Source organism: Cricetulus griseus, chromosome 8 (assembly GCF_003668045.3).
Source record: "Cricetulus griseus strain 17A/GY chromosome 8, alternate assembly CriGri-PICRH-1.0, whole genome shotgun sequence".
Classification (NCBI taxonomy): domain Eukaryota; kingdom Metazoa; phylum Chordata; class Mammalia; order Rodentia; family Cricetidae; genus Cricetulus; species Cricetulus griseus.
In genome coordinates this window covers 55,934,396-55,960,515 of record NC_048601.1, presented here as the reverse complement: position 1 = coordinate 55,960,515, position 26,120 = coordinate 55,934,396, and the positions used below count along the sequence as shown (strand labels likewise).

Sequence of the window (26,120 nt, the reverse complement as noted above, 5' to 3'; positions counted from 1 at the left end):
TTACTTTTATTTAAAGTTAATAATGCTGCCTGAGTCCCAAATTCTCTGATGATTTATGAGGTTACTCTGTCTACAGTAATAGTAATGATTTTAGGGTGGCTCCATTCTGAGCTTACTGTGTTGGCCAGATACTCTTGGTGCATTTTGTCAGCCCTCCTGTCAATGTCTGAAGGTGATTTTAGGAACTCTTTGCTCTTTCTCTCCAGCTGAGGGTCAGGACAGGGAAGATGGCCATCATAGGAAATGAGTTACTATTTTCATAAAGAACAATGGATGCTATAAATGTAATCTTTCTTGTTTACAGTTGGTGCATCCGGCCAGTACAATTTATGTTTTGGACTCTTATGTAGTTCTACTCCTATGCACCCGGCCCAGGATGAAGTGCTGGACTTTGGGGAGCCCCCGTCACGGGCCCTACCCAGCCTGGGAAGTGGAGGGTGGATGGGGTGGGGGGCAGGTGGAAGTTGGGGGGAGGGTTGGGGGAGGGGAGGGAGAAGGGATTGACATGTGAAGCAAGCTTGTTTCTAATTTGAACTAATAAAAAAATCACAAAAAAATTCTACTCCCATGTAGAGGAAGCTGTAGTCACACCTGCTTAGGGGCTGGCTACAGCTTCCCCTACATTCCCATGCATCCACATTTGCTGTTTTTAATAGTTTTTTATATTTTCTGATAGTCAACAAATTCTCAGAGATCCTTGATTTGGGGTATCCGACTCTTTCTTCAGTAATTATCACTAGAATGATAGTTGTCAGGAATAGGAGAATGAAAAGTGATAATGCAGGATGGAGAGAAGGAGAGGGAAGGCAAATGGCAGAGGGAGCATGGGAGGAGGAGGACAGTAAGAGGCGGCCAGGAGTCTACAGCATGCTGGGAGGGCATGAGTGCCGATGAGTGACTTTTGGGACCAGCTCAGTGCACACACCTCTTTCTGCTCCTACAGGCTCTTCTTCTTTCCTTTATCTAGAATATTTCTTTCTGTGTTGTTCAGTTTTCTGTCACTGTGGCAAAATGCCTGAGCTAATGACTTGGAAGGAAGGAAGGTTCACTTTAGCACACTGTGTCATGGGTTTCATGGCTACTTGCCTCCTTGCTTTGGAATTGTGGCCTAGTTCATTGTGATGACAGCACATTGTAGAGGAGTTCTCTTCACTTTGTGGAAGCTGGAAAATAGAGAGAGGGAGGGAGGGAAGGAGAGAGAGAGAGAGAGAGAGAGAGAGAGAGAGAGAGAATAGAGAGAATAAAACTTTATATTAGAAATTGAAAAATACCATAATAATTGGGCTAAAGAGGAAAAATCACAGCAAGAGTTTAAAAAATTTTAAGGTAAAATAGTTACATGATGAAAATAAAATGTGCTTAGTGGTAAATACATTATTTATCAATGCTTCCATTTAACATAGCAAAAGAGACTCAATGTGACAGAGCAATATTCAACTCAAGATGTTAGGCAAAAAACAAAGTAATTCTGTCACAACCAAGGAAGAAAAAAACAAAAAGGAACACAACAGGTGCTTGAGGAAGCTCACAGAACAGACGGGGACATCAGAAATAGCAACACTGGGAGATTCGCTCTGCTGAGTGTCAGAACCCATCTGTAGATCTCGGAGTCATCATCACTGGATAATAAATGAACCAATAAAGCATTGAGGTAGCAGGCTGGAGGCTATTTCCATGGAAACTGCATGGCTTTAGAAGTTAGTGGCAAAGAGCTACACTATTTGCTAACAGATGTTGGAACTTCTGGATGTCTAAGTGGAAAAAAATTGCACTGGAACTCACACTACACTCAGAAGTAATAGTAAAATTAAATGTGAAAAGCAGGACTTTAAGAAAATGTAGGAAAATGCATTAAGGACATTGGAAACATTTTAAAAGCAAAACCAAAAGTAAAAATTATAAAGAACGATGCCTGCGGGAATTGAAACAACACTGTAAGTGCAAGCTTTGGAGGTCCACACGCCCACACTGCCTCACAGACCTGCGGAGCTGCAGCAGATCCCAGGTGAGGATGTGCTTGGCACCGGTCCCTCCATGTCTGTGGTTTTTCTCCCTCTGAAACTGGGAGGCATAGGCAGGGGTGTCATTCTTAGCAATGTTTTCCAATGCAGCTAGCTGCACATTCCCCTACTGAAGTTTTCACTTGAGTTGTGGCCAAGCCTCACAATTTCCAAGGCTGTCTTTGAGCTGGGAGCAATCTAGACTCAGAAGCCTGCTCGTGCCCCCACCTCATCAAGGTGAGAACTTGTGTTGTCTCAGTCTGAGAGGACTTGTGGCTAAGAGAGTGGACTCTGGCATCGGACCATGCTCAAGCCTCAGCTCCTGCCTTTGGAGGTTGAGTGGTTGCAGGGAGTTACTTTAGCTTCCCTGCATCTTGACATTCCTCCCAGGAGCATAAGTACAACTGAATTAATATGCACAATGTGTTTAAAAAGCACCAGGACATGCTTCATAAATGTTAACAGTGTCATCATTAGGTCCATGGACGTCTGGGTATGGGAAAACGTGGCAGTGGGCACCCGTACTTTTGGAAGCAATCCTGTCGTGAGCCCTGGCCTTCTTGCTTCTTCGTGTCACTGGAGTCAGGGATGAGAGAGCACTGGCAGATGTCCTACAAAACTGTCGTCGTTGCTGCCACAGTGACCTAGAAAAATGACACACCCTTTCCCTCATCCCAGCCAAGCAGCCAAGGCAGCAGAGTTCCACAGAACTGAGGAACCCTTAAATGTCTCACTTCTAAAAACTCCCTTCTCTAAAACATTGTTCATTTTAGCTACTTGCTCAATATTTCACAATTCACAATCCGTGTTAAAAACAACTCCTCCCCCACCCATCACAATCCAACTAGCGATTTCTAACTGCGCAGTAAAAATTACTCAAACTAAGCTCTGTTTTCCCCTCTCAATCTTTTTAAAATCTGAGAATTTCTTAAGGTAATGATGCCCTAGACAAGCCCCACCAGAAACATTTAGGCAGTGCTGGTAGACTCCCATGTCTTGTTCCTCATGAACCTCTGCAGACTGTCACTTACTCTAAAGGACAGGAAGTCAGCCATGTCTTATTCCAAGCAAAGACCCCAGCCACTATCCTCACCTCTGTTTTCATATCTGATGCTGATGCAGACAGATTCAACAAGCTGGGCAGTGGTAAAGAGACCCTGAGTGGGGCCCGGAAGTCTTAAGGACTTTACATTGTAGAGAGGGGCTAGCATGCTCCTTCAGTGTCAATGTGGGTAGAGCAAGTGTCTGCAGTGTTGTTACAGGGCGGGAGCCCAGGCTGGACAGATAAGCTGGGAGTGTTTGCAGAGTGACCAATGGGGAGTTTTCAGCACTGACTAACAAACTTCCCTGATACCTGGGATGTGGTTAGGTCTCTGTTCAGATAAGGGAGTTTGCTGGGGTGTGTCTGAGATACGGACTTGCTCTTTTCTGACATGACCACTCAGGAGAGAGATTTCCACATCTTAACCCGATATAAAGGCTGGATGCTGCACAGGCATCCACACTCACTCCAGCTCCTTCTCTTCAGGCACAATGAAAACCCCCGTGAGTATCTGTTCGTGTTCTCCATGGCCTCACTGCTGCTGCTGCTAGTACCCAATGCGCTGTGGATATCAAGGGTCTTAGACAAACACTGTGCACCTCTGTGCTTCTGGGGTTGAACTAACAGAGTTTGGGGTGGGAATAATGTTGAATATTTGTGTATCCATTGCCTATATTTCTTGGTTTACTCAAGCTGCACAAAGAAAAAATGGAAATATGTAGAGATTTTATTTGGAGGATTTTATTTGGAGGATTATTTAGAACAGTTATGGAAGAAGGGTACTGGGACCACAGTTAACCTTTGACCTCAAGGTAGGCACCCATCTGCTCCCACAGCCCAAATCCCAGGGGTGCTGTGGACTCAGCAGGGCCAGTGGGCCGTGGGCCTACACAATGCAGCTCTGATGCTGTACTAAGCTTGTTTCCAAGTCTGATTAATAGTAATCCCTTCTCACTGCTTTGTGAGGGGTGTAGGAATTTGAGAGCAATTGCATTTTTCATCTGAAAGAGAAGTGGTACTTTAAAAAACAATGCTAATAAGAATGATAGCAAGTACCCCCAAGCCTTGCTGAGCCCCAGCTTTTTGTTACCTCTGTTTGTTGTGCCCACAGTGCACACCAGGTATTGTTGCCCTCCTTATGAAGTTGAGGAGACTGAATTCTCCAAATCTGCAAACGAGGGATTGAGGACGTGGTTTTTCTGTCTTGGGCTCTATGCGCAGTAGTGACTAGGTAAACTTAAAGCAACCAGAGTGCCCTCGTGTCTAAATTCTTTATTAAGGTAAAAATGAACCTTTAGTGACTCCATTTTCCCCATCTGAAACCTGATTCCATGGCTCCACCCTGCGTGTTCAGATACAGGATGGAAGCCCTCCCCCAGCCTCTGCCGCCTCTCGTTTTCACTCAGCTAATTGAGAAAGCTGCACACTTAAGCGTCAAAGACTGTCAGATGAACAGTATCTTCTCCCAATGCCTCTTGATTTCAAAGAAGGGGATCTAAGCCTGCAGTAGAAACTTACAGCTCAGCTGTACCAACCTTGGTTTGTGTAGGAGGGATCTGGGGGCCAAGGACACTTCCTGTGTTCTCTAGGCATCCACTGAGATGGTTTGTTGACTCACATGTCCCAACTTCTAGCCTAGACCCACTAAATAGAACATGCAGGAGTGTCTGAGGCTCCAGAGCTGCCCAGAGTGGGGCGGGGGAGCCCCGTGTAAGTGGATTGTAGGGTGTCTGCATGTAAGTTGTTGTTAGTCTCCACCCCAGGCACCAGGAGAAGATGTGAGGAAGGGTGGCAAAGGGGGATAGTAACCCTATAGGGAGTTCTGGGAAGTGTCTGCCCTTCCCATGATCTTCCTCCTACACACCAGTACCGTAACTGGCAGTAAACTTCACTGTGGCGATCAGAAGAGAGAAGACACCTGCTGACAATGTCAGGTCAGACTTGGAACCAAGCTTAGCACAGCATCAGAGCTGCATTGTATAGGCCCAGGGCCCACTGGCCCTGCTGAGTCCATAGCATCCCTGAGATTTGGGCTGTGGGAGCAGATGGGTGCCTTCCTTGAGGTCAAAGGTTAAGTGTGGTCCCAGTACCCTCCTTCCATAACTGTTCTAAAAAGCCCACTGTGACCATGTCACTCGCAGATTCATTTTAATTGGCTCATTACCTCAGTCTCAAGGGATTGACATTTTCCTCTTAGATTAGAGGACATAACTTATCCACTATTTCCCAAAGCTGGTGTTACTCAAGTCAGGTTTTCCCCTGGCAAGAGAGTCCTTCTCTGCTCACATGCCCACCGTGTGTCTAACAAATGACACAAACTCAACAAGTGCTTGCTGAGTGGGCAAATTGTGCTTTCTACCTTTTAAAGTAGAAAAATAGACTGCTGGTCACCTATAATAGCTGGCTGTTGTCCTTAGGTGCCCGTTGTCTCCTATTGACCTCCCCTCATTGAGTGACTACCTCACAGAGAATTGATGTGGTTTTTCAGGTGGCATTTCTGGTGGTGCTGACCATCTTTGGAATACAGTCTCAGGCAAAAGAGGTGAGTTGGCTTCTTAGTGCTGTGGGGGAGGATATGAGAGACCTGGATATTCCAAGGACTGGATAGTCCACATGTCTTCACTGAGATGGAATCCCAGCGTTGGGAAAGATGAACTGGGTATTTATTTCTGACTGCAATGCCTTCACAATGTAACCTACCACACTAAAACGGGCTGAATGCCATTCCCCTTGCAATGGCATTGCTTCAGATCTCTCAGGCATAGTATAATAAACCACGGGCTTCCAGTGAAAGTTTTACCGCAGTGAAAGAGCTGCTTTTCAACACACACCATTTATGGAAAACTTATTTCATCTTTGTCATCAATTCTAGGTTTTTAACATCTTCACCCCAAGCAGCAATGGCGGCAGTGTCCAGGAGACAGTGACCATTGACAACCAGAAGAACACTGCCACAATCAATATCCATGCAGGGTCGTGTTCTTCAACCACTATTTTTGACTACAAGCATGTAAGCAGCAAGGGGAACTTTATAGAAGATTGGTTTTTTTTAAAGGGAGGGGTCAGCCATTTAGTACATATTTAAATTATCTATCTATCCATCTTTCCATGTCCTTAAACTTTTCTTCACTTCTTCCTTTCCCTTGAAATAATCAAGCGAGCAAATAAAACCATCTCTAAGAAAAAGAAACATAGAATTCCTCAGCAGTGATGATGTTGTACCTCTTCTGGCCCAGACATGGACTGGAAGAATGATCAAAGCAATGCTTAGAACATAAACAGGAAAGTGCCTATTGGATGAATAAATGAGCACTTCTGATACAAACATATAGAAAATGAGCAGAAACTCAAAGCAATGCACAAACTTAAATTATTTCTGTAGACCTGACAACATGATACTTGCTATAAAGCCTTCCCAATGTTTTCTACCAGGGTAATAAGTCTTAGAAACTTCTTCTGAAAGCTTTTTGTTCTCCATCCACTCACTGATTTAGATTAATTTACTAATTTCTTCCTCCAGCACTTATTATGGGCTGCCTTACCCAGAGGTACCCATCATGGACACCAACAATGGGTGTCTGAAGTTGGTTTTTCCCTTTATCTTCTCAAAACTCCCCACATGCATTCTTTCTGGAGCTGCTGGGAATTCCACACCACTTTCTGAGTGTACCGTCTTTGAAATCTTCAACAGGAAGTGCAACTAAAATTATCTTTAAATAGATTTCATGGAAATCCCAAAAGTGGCTTAAAAATTACTTGTGGAGACTTTGTTTAAACCCCTTCCTCTCTCATCAGCCTCAGAGCCTCAATCTATTGTTAAATTTTAGGTACTAAGAACTTTTGAGATTTGAAAAATAGGAAGTAGAGTCTTGTTTAAGTATTTGAAGCATCACAGAAAATGTCCATTCAAGGTCAAAGTGTGATGGCCTGTGAGCCTTCCTCATGTCAAACTGAGCCTTCCTCAGTCCACTCCCTCCATGTGGTAGATAGAGTCTGAGGTAGAGAAGGATGGAGAAGAGGGAACGGAGGGGAGAACAGGTAAAGCATGTGAGAAGAGGGTAGGTGTAAGCATGCCCAGAAGACTTCTAGAATGTCGAGCCAGGTTGAGATGCTCTATGTTTCTGAAATGGAAGCCTCTATTCATTGTGACTACTGTGTACCTAAAATACATCATGGAATAGATTATAAACATCATTGGATTTGAATTTAAACAGCCACATGTGGAGTCATTATGGTATTGAACGATACAGTTCTAAAGGATATTGTAGTTAGTCGAAATTGAAGGACAGGTTAGATAGAACACAAAGGAAGAGGCAGAGAGTTATTCCTCCTCAGTCTTTAAACCCGCTGCTGTAGACCTTGATTCCAGAGCACAAAGCACATAGGCCAGCTTCTAGGGTGTGCAAAAGAGGAGTGGGGAAACAAAAAACTTCGTATGAAGATGAGTGGACATAATTTCAGACTGACAGACAATGACATTAACTCACAGTGGATACTCAATCCTTTCTTCTAAGACTCAACATCCATCTCACCCAATCAGAATCCCAGAAACTTCAGGGTCGGTAACTGTGCTGTTGCTCCTTCAGGGTTACATTGCATCCCGGGTCCTCTCCCGAAGAGCCTGCTATGTCCTCAAGATGGACCACAAAGCCATCCCTGCCCTGGACAAACTCCAACGGTACCTGTACGAGAAGCAGGTAACTTGGGATTCCTTGGAAAGTCTCCTGAGTCAGCCCATGCTGCTGCCTACAGAGAGATGTGAATGAGACAGTGGACCATAACTAATAATTCCATGTATATGATGCTCGGCTTTTTCATGTGTTTTCACATTCGGGGGAAGGAGGAGTAGAAGTTCATCTCAGCTCAGTTTTCATCATAGAGCCCTGAAAACATGAACTTATAAGAACCTAAATGAACTAACTGTCTTTGGAGAGGGAGCTGGTGAACCTTTCTTCTTGGAGGTGAGACCTAAGATGCAGTGTGGTTGAAAATGGAGTACATTTATGATATTCAGGAATTCAAAGACACAGACAAATAATACCAGAGTATGGGAGTCTCCACACAGTGCAACAAGGCTAGACAACTAGTTTTGACCCTGTCTGCACTGCCCCATCCGTGTCTTCCTTTTCAGGAGATTTTCCTTCTGTGAGTTTACTGCAGTGAAATACTACGGGTAAAAATTGAGCTTTTCTTCCAGGCAGAGTAGTCACAGGAAACCATGACTTGAAATCTCTGAATGTCCTTTATTTAACCACTGGAAAGAGAAAGCCATTCACAACTTAGAGTAAGGTACACCAGGCTCACCAGCTTCTTCAAAACTGCTCTCTGTTACGTCACCTAGACGATGAACACCATGGACTCTGGAGAGTACACCTGGGTCAAATACAACCCTTTGAAGTCTCTGTTCACGAAGGTGGATTGGTTCCTGTTTGGGTCGCCTATTGAGCAGCTGTGCAAGAACATGCCCCTGTATGAGGGGGAGGTGGTTACAAAGCCAAGTGAGTACCAAGGAGGCCAAACAAGCTCTGGAAGCTGATGTACGCCTCGCAGTCGGGGTCAGGTGGGAGAGCAGCTGTGTGAAATACACTTAAGTGAAAACAAGACTTAGTTAAGTTTACTTTAGGAATTGAAGTCCTACTGTGTGAATGAACTGCTAGAGATGTCAGGAGTGCAGAAATGGGCAAAACTCTGCCTCTGAGGGCTTCAGTCCAGTGGGAACGTGAAGGAGTGAGAATGACAAATGTGGTCAGGAAGGTCCCTCAAGGGAAGCCCTGGGATCCCGTTTTTCACATGTAAGTTCTCCATGTGGAAAACACTTCCAGAGCATCTTTCAAACAGTGTTCTCTGGAGATGTCTAGGAGTGTTGCCAGGATCTGGCATAAGTGGTCCAGGAAGATAAGGTAGAGTGAGTGGACAGGTAGGGGATGTTGGTCAGGTGTCACAGGGCACTGCGATCATTGATGAATTTGCAATGTCTATGGCAAAGTGTCCAGAATTAGTGGACAATTAACTCAACAAAAGGCATTTGTCAGAGTAGTGGGAGATGAAGAAGGAGGTGTTAGCATTTGCTGTGCATTCGCCCAGAAAGTCAGCATTCATAAGCACTTAGAGAGGTAGGAGGGCATGACTGCAGCTTTGTCGGTCTTGTGTAAATTAATTTATTATTAGTAGTAGTAATATAGTTCAGCTAAAATCTTGGTGCTATGAAATTACAAGCCCCTCCCCTTCAGGACCCTTTGAAAAGATTGGCTTGCTGCATGGAAATGCATTTTTAATACTATTTCTTTACATTTTTCTCATTTCCAGAAGAGGTAGCCACTGGAGCCTGCGCCAAGGTTGGCCTCCTGGGGATCCTGGGAATCTCCATCTGTGCAGGAGCTCACTTTTAAGATGGTCCATCAGCTGAATTCATCTTTTCAAAGAAATACACCTTTGGTTTCCACTCAGAAGCCTACATTCCATCTGCTTATGAGATTCAACAATAACACATAAACGATATATTTACACATATCTGTGTGTTCGTTCCTTTCACGGGCACAGTGGAGAGCCAAGCGATGTTGACCTTAATATATAAAGCACTTTGAATACAATGTATGAAAATATTCAGATGATAGGGTGAACCCCCAGCAGTCTAACCATTTCCCTCTGTGGCTGCCTGTAGGCCATCTGCTCTCCTGTGATCTCAAGACTCAGACAGCAGGCTTGAGCAGGGACTTGGGTGGCAATGGCATTGACCAGAAAGAGGATGGCACTTGGCATGGTCTTGTCAAACAACCTTACTGCTCTGATGAAGGAAGTTCCCTATTCTGACCAATGATTCAGCTTTGAGGGCCATTCAGATGCCTTTTAGGGCGTGTGTTTTAATTTGCTGAAGTGGCAGCTTAGTCACAGGGAACAATATTCTCTTAGTGCTGACCTGGAGTCAACAGGGAGGGAGGGGAGTGACACCAGGAACAGAAACAGCAAAGGTGGGAATCCAAGAAAATTCACTACAGGAAAAGTGTCCAAGGCTTAAAGTGAATCACATTGGGTGGAACAATTCCCAGAACAATTAGCCAGTTCTCATGTAGTCTGGGCAGCTGGATGCAAGTTAAGAACCAAGGGAGACTCTCTACTACTGTGTCTTTCTAGTCTTCATACTATCCCGTCCACAGATATAGCAGAATTGCCTTATGTGTACACGGTGCCAGGGAATGATGGGATAAGAAGCCCAAGCCACCAGTCAGCAATGCTACTTTCTCGGTGGGGAAATGGGACATTTCTATAAAGAGTTTGATGACAGTAGTACTGAGTGTATTATAGACTGCCAAGTAAAGGGCACAGTGTTTTAGGTGTTTGCAAGTGACAGAATCCAAACCGCATTGGTTGCAGTTGAGGGTAAGCTGAGCGCCTTATGTATCAAGTCCCAGAAGAGGAGGGAAGGTTCCCAGAGCTAGGTGCTTGATAGTGACTAGATTCTTTTCCTGCCTCTCAGCTGTGTTCTTTCTGTGGCAGACTCCTCATCCTCATGGCTTTTCTGCATGAGGAAAGAGAACCAGCACCATGGTCCACCACAGGGTCCCCATCTCAGCTTCATTGCCAAAGAGACAGGGGCTTTTCTTCTTTCTGGTTTTGAGTTGGTCTCTAGAGATGACCCCAACTGGCTCCATGGCCTGAATGGACGGCTGGACACAGGGGGAGAGTTAGCACTTGCAACTTCCTTAGGGGTGTGCTCATATGACTCCTCTTGCTTTAACCATATTGATTCCACTCTGAAAGCAGAGCCATAGGTCTGCTTCCTCACTTTGTTGCTTCTAAATCTTCCCTCCCTCTTAGGGAGGCTGGGGCCCTACTACAGTTCCTCGTAGTTAGCCCCTTCTAAGGGATAAGGAAAGTAAATGTCAACCTTTTAACTCTGGACCCTGAGGCCCTCCTTAGACCATGAGCAAAGATGATGGAACCTCTTGAGAAGTCACAGAAGTAAAGAAAGATTGGCCATGCATGGAGCCAACCTGCAAAAGGAGTCCTTGAAGGAGCCAAGGTCGGGTGGAAGGCTAGATGGGACTCTTATTTCCTACATGTTCCTCCTCACAGCAAATAAAGCCCCAAGTGTCAAATACACTCATTTGCTCATCTAAGGGGGTTAAACTGTATTTTTTCATAGACGCTGGCATTAGAAGATGTAGACCCCAATATCTCATTGCAGAATTACCTGCTAGAATTATTGACTCGGTGAATGAATTCAGTGCTATTTGGACAAGCATAATGAATGCATGTTGAGCTAAAAATATTGAGCGAGCCTTCTGGTTTCTGATAATGATGACAGAACTTAAGTCAGTCCAGCTTTCCTACCATTACAGTTACACACCTGAATGGAATACGAAAAATGACTTCTAAAGGCATGGAGGTGAACCTTGCATAGAAAACCTAGAGAAAGGGTCACTTATCCGCTGCTGATCACAGAGGTCTAATATTCCTCTTCAAAAGAAGCTCACTGAGGACCCAAGTCTTCCCCAGCCCCCTCTTTCCAGCCAGCATAACCCCAGCCTATGTGAGAAGAGGCTAGGCCTTCCTTCTGTGTATTCCTTCCGTTGTAGGGGACTAACCATGATCCATCAAGTTAGTTTTCAACAGTATATGACTTCTCTCCTGTTCCCAGGAGATGAGCCATCATTGGTGTCACAGCTAGAGAAGACCCGGTCCTCCAGCAATGTAAGAATAGATGGTGCTCAACACCCTACAATGCAGTCTGGCCCCACAATGAAGAATTTTATGGTTCAAAATGTTAATAGTTAAATATGCAGAAAGTCTGAGCTAAGTCAGTCCTGTTTCTCCTAGGAAAAAAAAAAGATCATATTTTCTCTTAACAAAGCAAGGAGCAGATTGTCCTTGAGTGGTCATGTGACCAAGGCCCTGACCAATAACATGTAGGCAGAAATCTACTACATGGAACCATATTCTTTCCAGATAAAGAAAGACAGATTCAGACGGCTGGAAAATGTGTTCTTTGCTTTTTCCTATTCTCCTTCCTATGACAGGGATGTGATACTGACATCCAGAGCTATCTCTGCCATGTTGGGGTCATGAGGCAACAATTTCAGGGAGGCCAGGTCAGGAAAGGAAGGGCTGTGCCTCACCTTAAGCCTCAAAAGAAATCTTGATCTATTGTCAGCATTTATCTTACAGCTGACTGAAAAGGAAGTCATCTGGGCTGCCGCAGTCTCAGGAAATGAGCTGTCATTCCTGTCAACTTGTGCTCTGGCTCCCTGATTGGAGTCAGGACTGGAGGCCTTAGGCTTTGGTCCTTTTCTCAGAGCTGAGGAGGTTGTGGCTATGGACATCTGTGGGGGGTCCCTTGCTGGGGACAACAGAGGTCTGCTTTGTGAATGGACTGCACTCTAGAAGGAACTTGAGTTTCCAAGGAGCAGGAGTGATGGGGAGAGTTAGGTGACACCACATGGGTGGAGGGGCTAATGATAGAGACAAGGCTGTCCTAGAAAGGGGGACAGTTACAGAATGAGGACTGAATATCTGGATTTTTATTAATTTGCAATGGGGACATTTATCTAAGGGACACCACTCCTGGCTTAGAGCTCTAGAAGGAGGCTCCAGGGCCACTCTATAGGTTGTCACTGTGCAGCTGGACTGTCACAAGAAAGAGACATCTCGCTTCTTTCTACTTCGGGAAAACACCAAATGGTGGATGACGCTGGTGCAGCGGGAGGGCCCGGAGGACCCGGGGGCCCAGGATTAGGAGGCCGCAGAGGCTTCCCTGGAGGCTTCAGCAGCGGTCTCAGGGGCCGCGTTCGTGGTCATGGTCGAGGACGTGGCCTCGGCCGCAGGGCTCGTGGAGGTAAAGCCGAAGACAAGGAGTGGATCCCCGTCACCAAGCTGGGCCGTTTGGTTAAGGACATGAAGATCAAGTCGCTGGAGGAGATCTACCTGTTCTCCCTGCCCATTAAGGAATCCGAGATTTTGATTTCTTCCTGGGCGCATCCCTAAAGGATGAGGTTCTAAAGATCATGCCAGTGCAGAAGCAGACTTGGGCTGGCCAGCGGATTAGGTTCAAGGCTTTTGTCGCTATTGGTGACTACAATGGTCATGTTGGTCTTGGTGTTAAGTGCTCCAAGGAGGTAGCCACTGCCATCAGAGGGGCCATCATCCTGGCCAAGCTTTCCATTGTCCCTGTGAGAAGAGGCTACTGGGGGAACAAGATTGGCAAGCCCCACACTGTTCCATGTAAAGTGACAGGCCGCTGTGGCTCTGTGTTGGTGCGTCTCATCCCTGCCCCCAGAGGCACTGGCATCGTCTCTGCTCCTGTGCCCAAGAAGCTACTGATGATGGCTGGTATTGATGACTGCTACACATCAGCCAGGGGCTGCACTGCCACCCTGGGCAACTTTGCCAAGGCCACCTTTGATGCCACCTCCAAGACCTATAGCTACCTGACCCCCGACCTCTGGAAAGAGACTGTGTTCACTAAGTCTCCTTATCAGGAATTCATCGACCATCTTGTGAAAGCCCACACCAGAGTCTCTGTTCAGAGGACCCAGGCTGCAGCTGTGGCCACCACATAAGGGTTTTTATACAAGGAAAATAAAGTGAATTAAGTCTGTTGAAAGAAAGAAAGAAAAAAAGAAAGAAAGAAAGAAAGAAAGAAAGAAAGAAAGAAAGAAAGAAAAAGACATCTCAGGAGCCCCAGTCCTAGTTTCCTGGAGATAAGTGCAGCGCCAGACCTGACTACCCAGACTGGCACCATTAGTGGTTTGTTCATTAATTGCCAAAACTTCTCAAGGAATAACCTAAAGAGACTTAGAAATGAGAGGTTCTGGTAGAGCCACCTCCATGCTGTAGGATACTCTGTGCTGCACATAGCTCGCAGTGCACAGAGGATGAGGGAGCCTGCCGAGGATGAGGGAGCCTGCCGAGGATGAGGGAGCCTGCCGAGGATGAGGGAGCCTGCCGAGGATGAGGGAGCCTGCCGAGGATGAGGGAATTTGCAGAGGATGAGGGAATCTTCTAGACCAGTGACATGGAGACTTTATTTTGTCTTCCTTGACAGTAGAAAATGAGCTTACCCCCTTCCCCCAGATTACAGGGCTAGTGCCGTCTGGAAAGCCAGAAGACAGAGGCCTGGAAAGAGCTGCTTCCCATAGGTGGAGACTGGAGCAGGCATGTGCAGTCTTCACATGGCTGACATGGGGGCTCAGAGCCCAGGAATCTCACCACAGATGGACAGTCCCATGAAGGAGAGAAGCTGGAGTTCAGAACAGGAGTCTGGGTCCATCGCCAGGGCGGTACCTTCAAGAGGAGGGAACTGCACTTTAGAGACAAGGCCAGAGTCATTGGGTATATCATGCCTGGCTTGTATGGACACCCAGGTCAGCGCAGGCCCACCCTGGTCCCTCTCTACAGTACCAGTAGCTTCCTTCCTTCCTTCCTTCCTTCCTTCCTTCCTTCCTTCCTTCCCTCCTTCCTTCCTTCCTCCTCCTTTATTATGCTTCTTAATCCCCTGGCCTAGCATATCCTGTTTCTCTCCTGTACCCTCATGTTTTAAGAACACTGGCTTGTGGGGAAGCTTAGACCAAGGTATAAAGGGTGGCAACAGCCAGGTTGCTGACTGCATCTTGACTCACAGACATGATCTTGGAGTCTTACCCCTACTAGCTAGGCTCTTCGGGTCACTGACTCCCCCTCACACTCCAGCAGGACTGTCAGCCGTTAGCTGCTCTTTCCCCAGTGTGGCCATAACTGTTAGGCTCCAGGCGTCTTGAGAAAGAGTAGAACCAAGGACTCCAAAGTCATAGACCTTCCCCCTACCATGGGCATGGCAAAGCTTGAGTCGGGGCAGGATGTCCATCAGCCATCAGATCCATGAGGAGATAACTGGCCTTGGCCTTCTGATGAGGCTGTGGCTGTTTCCCTTCCCCACGAGCTCCATAAGGAATCCCCTGTACCAGCCGGGAAAATACATGCCACGCTGACTTTCCTCCCACTGGAGAAGCAATGGATGAGCTGTCATTACAGCTTGCTCATAGGTCCTGAAACGCCTCCTGCATCTTTTGATTCACACACCACCTTCTTGTTGCTTTTTGAACACACCTTCTTTTTGCTGCTGGGCAAAGTAGGCGGGGACTGTTCTACACAGGTCCTTGACAGGCACTCCGTATTGGGCCAAGTTTTTGACTCGACTAGGTAGAACCGTGTAGGTCAGTCCGCGGGTGGGAGGGTAGTGACCGGAAGCCTGGAAGAAGGGGCGTCTCAAACATGACATATCAAAAAAGGGGTCCACAGGAAAGTTGTGAAGGTACGTGGGCGATTCAGTTAACAGTGCCCGCTACGAACCCAGACTTGCTAGATGCAATATTTTATCAAGCCACAAGAGGGCAAAAGCGATCTGGTAAAAATCTGTATGCGTCCCAGTGGGTTTTTTGTTTGTTTGTTTTGTTTTGTTGGTTTTTTCCCTGTTAGCCTTAGGCGCTTTCTAAACCAGAACGACAACAGAGAGTAGTTTAAATTTTGTCAATTTAGATGAACTGGACACTTTCAACTTCTCTTTTAGGGATTTATGTATTTTAATTTTATGTGTATGAGTGTTTAATTAGTTAGAGACTGACATGAGCCACCTTGTGGGGGCTGGGAATCAAACAGGGTTCCTCTTCGAGAGCAGCAAGTGCTCTTAACCTCTGAGCCATTTCTCCCACCCCCCAACTTCTTTTAAAAATAGCATTACTTTAACACACTTCTATTTCTTTCCTAGAGTTAGCACCGCTACCCCCTGTCCTGAGTGCTGTCCAAATGTGTTGATATTTAAGCAAAGTTTGAGCAGATTCCATGAGTTGCCAACTTCTTCCTGGTTTTTAATTTTTCCCTATTAACAATTCCCATCTCACAGGCAAGAGTTTCAGCAGTCTTGGGATTATTTGCAACTGAAAATGATGGTGATGGTAATGATAACAGTGTATGGGCATGTGTGTGTGTGTATGTGTGTGTGTGTGTGTGTGTGTGCGTGCGTTCGTGTGCGCGTGTGCGAGCACATGGTGGGTCAGGAAAGACAGGAAGGAGAGAAAGTAGGGGACATGAAATCATTGCACCTGACCATTTTTGTCTTCTCTAGCATAGCTTGAACCCACTGGGAATGAGGTCATTGATTCGATTGTGGCTTGCCTTGAGTGGGCCACTGATGTCCTTGAGTTCTTTGCCCATGGTGTGATTTCATTGTATGAAGAATAGATATGGATGAGTGGGGAGTTGCCCAGGACACTGGCTATAAGCTGGAAAACCCCCATAGCAGATGTGTATCAGAGAGAACTGAACTCACTCACCTGTTTGCTCAGGGCCTGGGTAATATCATCCAAGCTTGGGAAGACTGCTAGGTCCATCTTGGCCAGGACACAGGCCATCTTACTAAACAGTTTAACTGCCAGGAGGGCCTTAAAGCAACAGAGCAGAAACATGGCATCCAATCAGTCTCAGTATTAACACACCTACTCCACTCAGGTATCCAGACCCTGCTAGTCTGACTGAAATGCTGAACTTCTCAGCAGTGCTGCTCCCTGGATGCCAGAGCACATGACAGCATCAGGAGCACTGTGGTACTAAGCCCTGCTGCTCCCTAGGCCCTGTGCTACCATCTGCTCTGCTCCTGATGGTGAAGGCTTTCTCTCCCAGGGTGTTCTGAAATGCTAACATAAAGGTATGTGTGCCTGACTGGGCAGGATGACAATACAACAATACTGACAACCTTAAGGGCCTGGCCTGCTACTCAACAGCTCTTGGAATCCTCAATGGCCTCCCTGAGCCTCAGTTTCTTTATCTGTAAATCAGAAGGAATGGCCTTTCTTCCATGGAGTTGTCAAGGAGATGATGGGAGACCTGAGATTCCCCACTGCCGGGGAGAATGCTGTGTAAACTGGAGAGGGTTCTCTGGAAATCCAGGGCAGTCATGACCATGACACTTGGATTCTAGAGCTAGGTCTTTCCTGGATGTTCCTTCCTTGTGGCCTATCATTTGTTCTTTCCTGGCTTAGATCAGAGCTGCAGTTTGCTGCTGCTGGGTCTGACTGAGCCCCAGACACAGCAGCAAGAAGCTAAACCTCTAGTTTTGCCTTCCTCGCGCCACCCAGTGGTCTACAGTGGAATGCTGTGTGAGGAAAGTTTTACTTGGGATACAACTGCATCCATCAGAGGCAATCAATCTGCAAACTGGGAGCCTTCTGGGAGGATTCAGGGAACCTCCTTGGGGAATCAGGAGTGGGGAGGTGAAGAGAGAAAGTGTTCGAGGAAGAGCACATGGCAAGAATGCGACATCTGGGTGAGGAGAGCCTGTGCAGCAACGTGCAGAGTGAAAGTGTGAAGTTGACTTCATTTCACCCTTCAAGGTCCCGCTAAGTAGGAGAGGCAGTGTTGGAGCTGTTTTACAGATATGGTAACTGAGGCACGCCAGGCAGAAAAATACCTCAGTGGTCACAGAACATTCTATAAGAGTTCTGCCAATATTCCTTTAGAAGTCAACGTTAAAATATAGAGCTAAGACAAAATAGCATCTATAGCACACACTGAGGACAAGGAGATGGAAAGGCCCCCTGGTGCGTTTGGACAACACAAGAGTGCCTTTGGCATCGTAATAGGCATGATTCACATCTTACATTCTTGTAGTCCATGATTCCATTCCATTCACTCAGAACATTGTTGTCTTGGATGCTGGCCATACCTCGGAGGGCATCGACATGGATGGTCTGGGTTCCCACAGAGCCATCCAGAGGATGAGTGTCACTGGTGTTCTAGAAAAGACCAATCAATGGTGGAGAAAGTCAGTGGCCCCAAGTGTTTACCTATCTATCCCTTGCAGGGTTAAGGGGGATCCATGGGAAATTATGGGAATGCCGACCTTGGTTGATAGTTTCAAAATGCTTGTGCTAAAAGAGAGTTAGGCAGACTGGGCCCTCTCCACCATACTCACCATCAGGGCCAGAGATGGAACTAGAAAGATGCTCACAAGGATGGAAGATGCCATCTGAAATGAAACAAAGGTCAGTGTGCTTTGTCCTTAGCCTTGGGCGAGCTTCGACTTGAGTCTGCCTTGCAGGACAGACCCTTCTGATGAGGCTCCACAGCTCTCGCCTTCACTCATCCCTATGGGGCCCTGAGTGTGCCAGGAGACCATAGTTTACCTTGCTCAAACAGGGTATGCCCACTGCTCAGAAGGCAAAGCTTTATCATTCATTCAAGGATACTTCGTGTGTGGCTTCCAGTGTCAAACACTGGGACAGACTTAGCCAGCCTTAGAGACTCTGGTGGGCACACAGGGCAGAACCAGCCATGACAGCACAGGTTCCCACTTTTCCTTTTTGCACCATCCCCTCTACTTCCATGCCTGGACATGTCCCCTGCTCCAGCTCTTCACACAAACCCTTTCCTCCAGAGTCTCTTACCTTGTCTAAGAAGAAAAGATACTAACCACCATTCCCACACTATTTGGGGGGGGGAGTTATTTTAGATTATACCTAGGCCAGGGCTGGAGAGATGGCTCATCGATTAAGAGCACTGACTGCTCTTCCAGAGGTCCTGAGTTCAATTCCTGGCAACCACATGATGGCTCACAACCATCTATAATGAGATCTTGTGCCCTCTTCTGGCATAAAGGTGTACATGCCGGTAGAGCACTCATAAATAAATAAATAAATAAATAAATAAATAAATAAATCTTTAAAAAACAAAAGAATATACCTAGGCCTTAAAAATATTTGAGTTGCTCATCTCCTCTGTGTGCTGTGCCCTGCCCATTGAGTGAATTCTCTATATCAGTCATTAATGAAAGAATTGGGGGTTTGGAGAAGCTAGCCATAGTTTATCATATATTTAAGGCTCACCCCGCTCAAGTGCAGCCATCATGTCAAGTGGAACCGACAAGATCTTCCCTTCTCTGTGTACCCATGTAAAGTCTGCATTCAAGTTTAATAATAAAAGGAGAGCTACACCTCAGATGCAAAGGAAATGGTTGTTCTGCAATATCATTATTGCCACAGTGCAATGAGGACCTGCCACAAGACACGGGAGCTGTCAGGGCAAGACTGCTGTTTGAGATGATTGAAAGCTGGGGTGGCCATGCATGCCTTTAATGCCAGTGCCTGGGAGGCTAAGATAAAGGATTTCAAAAGTTTGAGGCAAATCACAGGGAGCGCAAGGTAGCCTGGACTGCAGAAATTTTGTGTCAAAAGATCCAAAGGGACAAAAACACAGTATTTCAGCTGGCACCACACATATCTGTCATTTCTTTTTCACCAGCAATCTATAAGAAAGAAACACTACTGAAGACAGGACTCTAAAATGTGAGCATCTACGGAGCCCCGGAAGAATCTTGACCTTTAAGAAATTAGTTATCGATTCCGGTAGAAAACACCATTCACTCAGATTCCGAAAAGTAGACAATTGCCAACAGAAGATTACACAACAAATCATAGTTTGGAAATCCTATTTGGGTTGAATTTGAAGAGTTTCTGGGAGAGGGGAGAAAACAGACCTCCTTGGCTGTTTTGACTCTGAGAATATAATCACCCACATTCAAAGTTAAAAATGTACTCACAAGGCGTTTCATGTCGTCTCTCCTGGGCTTTATGCAACAGCATGCATATTAGGGTTTTCTATGACCCATTGACTTTCTAAGTCCCGTTTATATAGCTTTCAATCTCTCAGGTCTCAACATGATAAGGGACTTTGGGAGTAGTTATTCATGACCCAGAAACCATTAGGGGGGAAAGCTAGTTATGTGATTAGAGTTATCTTTTCCCTTTACTACATCTGAGTGTTTTCCTTTCTCCCAACAGCCCTACAGGTTCCAAGGCAAACACCAGATAAGAACAGGTTTTTGTGGTTGGCGTGTTCATGACCTTAGCCATTATGCAAGCAGTTGTCAGCTGTAGACCCCACAAAATATTCCTGAATCAAAACCAAGACCCTCACCACTTTTACTTCTTGATTTCTGAAAAGTATTTTTTTTTTCCTAACAGTGAGGGTGGTTTAGAAGAAACCTCATTAAACCTCAAGAGACAAACTGAACTACAAGGTTGAATGGACTGACAAGCAATCTGCTCCCTTCATCCTAGTCTACACAGTTTGTTCTGTACCACTCTCTGTCTCCACAAAGCTGACCTCTGTTCATTGCTTCAACACCCACTCTGGCAGATTTAGCTCAGGTCCCAAAGAATGGTCTGATGTTCAGTCAGTCCCTCTGCATGGCTTTTATGGATTTTCTTTTTATTTCAGAGCATTTTTCTCCATTAAAAACAGAAAACAAAAACCGTATGACCAGCCCCAGAACTACTGAGACATGAGGAATCTGACCTTCACACAGTAATACCAAAGCAGGTGTTTCCATGCATCATACTCTCTCAAAGTCTGACAGGTGGTGGCCCAGACATCTGGATGAGATTCAAATTCCATAAGGCCAGAATGACTCAGACATTTCTTCTGAGATGAGAATTACACAGATGACCCTAGACACCAGTGTGACCTAAGGAGGGACAGGCAGTGCAGTCCTGCCTGGGCACATTTCTGAGCTAACACCATAATCCTAACTCCAGTGTTCTCAGTACTTACAAAACACAACACAGCCCACATATTCAGCTACCACTGAGTCACTAGAATATATTAAAGGAGATTAAAAGGAAATATAATCACCTGAGTTTGCAAGTGCCATAGAACTTATAAATCACCGTCACAGCCATGATTGCAGTTTCTTGTTGCTAACTGCATGGGTCAGGAGCAACAGTACTGTTAGCCATTTTGAAAACCAAGTTCAACTCCTGCCTCTGCACTGGCCAGATCTATGACTACACAGCTAAAACTTGAGCTCAAATCTCTGGACCCCAAAGGCTCAAATTATGCATTTCTTTCCAACTGTGTTGCCCTTTGGAGTTCATTTATATCAAGCTGCAGATTGAAAAAGGACAATGGTGCCAGGCGATAGTGGGACATGCCTTTAATCCCAGAACTAAGGGAGGCAGAGGCAGGCAGATCTCTGTGAGTTTGAGGTCTACAAAGGCAGTTCCAGGAAAGCCAGAGGCTACACAGAGAAACCCTGTCTCGAATAACCAAGGGAGGGTGGGCAATGGGTCCACTTCTATGTCAGCACCTAAGGTCTTCTGTTTCTAGGATTACTATATGAACAAGTAATTTTGTTAGAGTCTCTCTTCCTGAAAATGGGCACCAGAAGCCCTTCAACAGGCAGTGAGGTGCTCCCCCCATTATGCTAAATCTGGGTGCAAAGAACAAAGAAACCAAACTACAGACAGCTGTGTCCTAGAGGAAGAACAAGTAGATGATCCTAAATGAGGTTCCATTCTGGAAAGATCTATGAGAGGGCACCTAGGCAGGGTTCTAGTCCATAAAAGATATGGAGAAAGGGTCTCCGGGGCTCAAAACCATACAGCATCTGTCATGAGAGGGCATCTAGATATGAGAGGGTCTGGCAGTCATTCAACTTTCTCCTCAAATGTTCAGTGAGACCAGATTCTGGGTTTTCAATCCCTAACTGATTGGAGTCACTGATGATTGATGGAACAAGATTGGGATGTCTTCACAATAAAATGAGACACCTAAGACCTGCCAGCCATACGGCCACCAGCTAGCCAGGCATGGAGGAAGCAGTGAAAGGAAGACACACAGAATGAAAGAAAATTTAAAAAGAAGCCCCAAGGCAAAACAGAGATGAAGAGATTAATTTAAGTTATAAGAGCTAATGGGTCAAGCATAAGATAAGGCCAAGCATTCATAACTAATAATGAGTCAGCTGGTTGGTGGCCCAAAAGAAAGCCTGCTACATTGACCTCTTGTCTTCAGCCTCTTTCTGGTCAGTCATATACACTAATCACATCTGGCCCTCTGCCTTCCCCATGTTCGCCCCTGGCTTTCCTGGCTAGCCCTTGTTTGTGATTGGAGACACCGATTCCTTCTTTCTCTGCCTTCTTCGAATTTGAACAGTATCCTTTCCCCCAGCCTTTCCTCATTCCCAGGCAAATATCTTCTTTGTAAACATAGTTCTCTGGCTGCAACCCTTGTTGTGTATGTTTCCATTGAGTCGTATTTGTTTGTATAGTTGTATAACCAGGCTATTAAATTATACACCTATGTCACTCAATTGCCAATTCCATAAAGCTAGCAATTTTGTTTTCTGATGTAAAAGCAGCATCAAATCTTTAGAGCAATACTTACCCCCAGAGGAGGTATTTAGGAATCCATATGGTTAAACAAATGGGTTTTATATGAGATGTATTACCCATCTGTCCTGGTTGGTTTTGTTTTGTTTTGTTTTCCAATGTGGCACAAACTAGAGATATCTGGAAAGAGGACCCTTAGTTGCCCTGTGAGCAAACCCATGGAGCATTTTCTTAATTAGAGATTGTGAGAGGGTCCAGCCCATTGTGGATAGTGCCATTCCTGGGCAGGTTGGGTGGAATAAGAAAGCATGCTGAGCAAAACCTGGACAGGAAGTCAGTAAGCAGAACTCCTCCACACTCCTCCATGACCTCTGCATCAGCTCCTGCCTCCAGGCTCATGCCCTGTTTGAGTTCCTGCCATGACTTCCTTTAATGATGGACTGTGATATGGAAGAATAAGCCAAACAAACCCTTTTCCCCAAGGTGCTTTTGCTCACAGTGCTTTATCACAGTGACAGAAACTCTAGGGCACCATCTTTATGTCTCCTGGAGTTCTTAGCAGTGTCTGGTAAATAGAACAGAGCAAATATTTGTGTAAGTCAATGGCAAATATTGGAATCAATTATTTAATGACAATGTGAACAAAGAAGGCAATTAAAATCTGAATATAACAGCCCTCTTTGTAACCTCCAGCTACAGTTCAGTTAAGGTTATCTGAGAGCCATCATTAAGATTTTTGTCTGTCGCCTTGTGGGTAGGAAGTGAAGGGGAAAGGCCAGGAAGGCCAGGAATCTGCAGAGGTGTTTGCCTTTTATCTTGCATCCTGGAGCATTGGCAGGAGCCGGACTCCTTTGCCGGATCCCTGGTGCTGCGTGGTGTTTGCTGAGTGCACTTTGATCTTCTCCCTGATGCACACACTGCCTGTGGCAAACCAGAAACTTCCTCATCTGTGCTTCATCTCTTCCACATTCATCCTGGATGCTGACTTCTACGTTGGCTTCTGCAGTGGTTCCAATGCTGGTCTTTTCACCTTTGCAAACCAGAGTAGTCATCACCAGTGAAGCTTTCCCAAGTTATTCGTGTGTGCTTCTCCCCAGTTCCTCATCAAGGGTACAATGCAAATCTCCAACCCTGCCCTGTCACATGGCCCCCAGCACACTGTTTGTTGGCTTGTTTCAATCAATACTCCCACACACACACCGCCACAGAATGGGGTGTAAGTGTATCTTGCCTTCATACATGTGCCGTTTGTTTTGTATTCCTGTTTCCATGCCCTCCACGAAGCTCCTCCTCCCTGCATCCAGAAGCCTCTGGTAAATACAAGTATGCTTTCTATCTATAAGAGCTTGCTTATTCAGGATGTTCCACACAAATGGCTACCTGCACTCTGTAACTTTTGTGTCTAGAGTATTTCCTACTTAGTATGTTTTCAGTTCATCCATGCTAGCATCTTTTTTTGCATTTTATTAGCGAAGGGATATGTTTAAAACATTGTCTGTTGAGGTGTGAACTTTTTCTGTATGAGCACTAATACACTGGTGTATCCAGCCATGCATTCACTCACTCACTGATCATCTTCTTCATCTTCTTCATCTTCTCCATCTTCCCAGTGTAGGCCCTGGGTACCACACAGGATGCGAGATGAAGCTGTTCGCTGACAGCTTCTTGCCAGCTTGGGGCATGAGATGTTTCACACCACATGAATTCGATGTCTATTCTATCATAAGCAGCTTTGCAGGGGGATGAGGCAATGTTAGAGGGTTTATCCTCATGCTAGAAGGAAAATGTAAGACATGGGTGGAATCTGGAAGCCAAGGTTCTGAGAGTTTGTGAAATGAGGTTTTCAACTTCAGTTTAGCCAAAGAGCACTTGCTGGTGGCTGCCCAGCTCGTCTTCATGTCTCAGCACATGCTCCTCTGGGGACCTGCCTGCTCTCCACATCTTGAGGGCAGTCTAGATGACAGCACACCCACTTGGTACTTAGTGTAGGTTTAAAGTTGGGGGAGCTTTTCCCCATCAACTCTCAGGTTGAAACTTGAGCTGGGCCTTGCATCAGGCTTCCTTCACTGGTGTGGGCACAGTCCTTAGCTCCGCCTGTCTATGCTGAGCAGTTCTGTTTATTCCTTGATGCAGGATTGGGAATTATAACAGATGCTCTAAGTGAACTTGTTAATTAATTACCAGCAGACTTCAATTTGTTCCCTCTCCTTTCTCATCAGAATTATATGTGGCTGGCCCTAAATTTTTAATGGAATAACCTGCTTTGGTTTGCTGGGTTCACTTTCCTTTTTCTTCAAATTGATTCAACTTATGCCACATTAACAGATATGTTTGAGAATCTTCGATGTGTTTAGTAAGATGTTAGTACTGAAGAGACAAAAATGAGCAACTTGGACATGGTGATTGACCTGAGGGGGTTGGTGGCCTAGTATGAGATATGGCACAGAAAACATCCACCCACTCATTCAGTTGGTCATTTATGCAACCCACATTTGTTGGGTTGCTACTGGCTTCTTGGCAGGAGTCCAGGTGTTAGCAATGAGATGGTGGTCTGCTTCTTGAGCTGGTGTGGCAGATAGGAACTTAACATCATTGTCTAAACACATCGTCTGCTCCCCCCTATGTCACTGCCACCAGAACCTGCTGTGCTTATAGCAGCCTCTATTCTCTGATCCCCCCCCATAGGGGACAATCTGTATCACCACATTCTTGAGTACACCCCTAACTCTATTACTATCCTTGTTTTGGAGAACTCTCTTGAATAAACCATATTGTCACCTGCCCATCAGCTGGACAGAGATTGTACAACCATGCTCAGTAATTCGACTTTAAATTCACACCCACTTACTTCCGGTGTGGCCTGTGACATCCTGGGCAAATGTGCAACTGTTTGGCTCCTGTGTGACTTCTGTCTCTTCCTCGGCCTGCGATGTCTCTCCCTCACCTTATTCTCAGATAATGTTCTTGCCTTGCTAAGACACCTTAATGGGAAAGGGTTGCTTTTAGGGCTCATTCCATCATAGCTGGGAAGACATGGTGGGGCATCTCGGTTCACAGGAAAGCATGTGGCAGGGACTGTTCACATCGCAGTGAACCAGGAAGCAGAGAGAGGCACACAAACAAGGACGAGGTTTGATGTTCTTAGTGACCCACTCACATAAGCCGGACCTCACAATTTCCCCAGTCTGAAATAGCTCTGCCAACCAGGAAACAAGCATCCAAAGCGTGACTGTGGAGACTGCCGATTCTACCCACAATATTCCACATTGTCCCCAAAGACCCATGACCATTTCATAACACAAATCCATACAGTCCAACGTCAAGAGTCCCAGTGTTGGAGCATTTTCAACACTGTTCAAGAATACAAAGATGCAAATCTTTTCTGAGACTCAAGGCCAACTCCAAATTGTGAGCCCCTGTGAAATAAAAAAGAAAGTTACATACTTCCAATGCACCAGGGCACAGAGTAAACGTTCCCATTCCGTAAAGGAGGGATGGGACCACAGATGGGAAGGATAAGACCAAAGCCAAGACCCAAACCCAGCGGGGCAAACGTTAAATCCTGCCTCTTCACTTCCAGGCTAGCGCAGCCACGCCTGTATTTGAAGTAAACAATGACCTCTCTCTTGGGCTGGTACAGTTAAAGCCTGCAGTTTCCCTCCATGGACATGCCGTGTTCCTGGCATCTCCAAAATCCTGGGGCATCCACTGTAGTTTAGACTTCACCCTCACAGGAATGATCCTGCCAGGGCCCCCTGCAGGGATCTGACCAGGTAGTTATCGCCTGGTTTCCAAGCTTTCTTTAAAAGTCTGGATGCAAATCTACATGACTTCATAGCTCTTGCCTTCTGCACACCTACAAATCCAGTACTGTGTGTGCTGCTAAGTTCTGTCATTTGCTCAAGCAGCTGTCCAGTCCTGTGGACTACGGCTGCAGCCTCT

General features: G+C 45.8%; 2 protein-coding genes and 1 pseudogene across 2 annotated transcripts; 2 read left to right on the top strand and 1 right to left on the bottom strand.

Moving 5' to 3' along the window:
- Positions 1-2,481: 2,481 nt before the first annotated feature.
- Positions 2,482-9,431, top strand: Gkn2 (gastrokine 2). Its single transcript, XM_035449036.1, has 6 exons — positions 2,482-2,544; positions 5,510-5,584; positions 5,915-6,052; positions 7,629-7,739; positions 8,384-8,540; positions 9,349-9,431. The coding sequence occupies exons 1-6, from the start codon at positions 2,482-2,484 to the stop codon at positions 9,429-9,431; spliced, it is 627 nt and encodes a 208-aa protein (XP_035304927.1).
- Positions 9,432-12,713: 3,282 nt separating this feature from the next.
- LOC100767092 lies at positions 12,714-13,638 on the top strand (annotated as a pseudogene).
- Positions 13,639-14,227: 589 nt separating this feature from the next.
- On the bottom strand, positions 14,228-19,919 carry LOC100768527 (gastrokine-3). Its single transcript, XM_027428663.1, has 7 exons — positions 19,854-19,919; positions 19,607-19,633; positions 17,984-18,037; positions 17,670-17,804; positions 16,347-16,454; positions 15,124-15,265; positions 14,228-14,322 (listed from the first exon to the last, which is right to left on the bottom strand). The coding sequence occupies exons 1-7, from the start codon at positions 19,917-19,919 to the stop codon at positions 14,228-14,230; spliced, it is 627 nt and encodes a 208-aa protein (XP_027284464.1).
- Positions 19,920-26,120: the final 6,201 nt, after the last annotated feature.

Coding starts and splice junctions, on each gene's coding strand:
- LOC100768527 (XM_027428663.1), bottom strand. CDS start 19,919: ATGGCTAAGGTCATGAACACGCCAACCACAAAAACCTGTTCTTATCTG. Junction 18,038..19,606: donor GAGACGACATGAAACGCCTT/GTGAGTACATTT, acceptor GTTTCATTTCAG/ATGGCATCTTCCATCCTTGT. Junction 15,266..16,346: donor CCCAGGCCCTGAGCAAACAG/GTGAGTGAGTTC, acceptor CCCTTCTTCCAG/GCTTCCGGTCACTACCCTCC.
- Gkn2 (XM_035449036.1), top strand. CDS start 2,482: ATGGACGTCTGGGTATGGGAAAACGTGGCAGTGGGCACCCGTACTTTT. Junction 2,545..5,509: donor CTTTTGGAAGCAATCCTGTC/GTGAGCCCTGGC, acceptor ACTACCTCACAG/AGAATTGATGTGGTTTTTCA. Junction 7,740..8,383: donor GGTACCTGTACGAGAAGCAG/GTAACTTGGGAT, acceptor TACGTCACCTAG/ACGATGAACACCATGGACTC.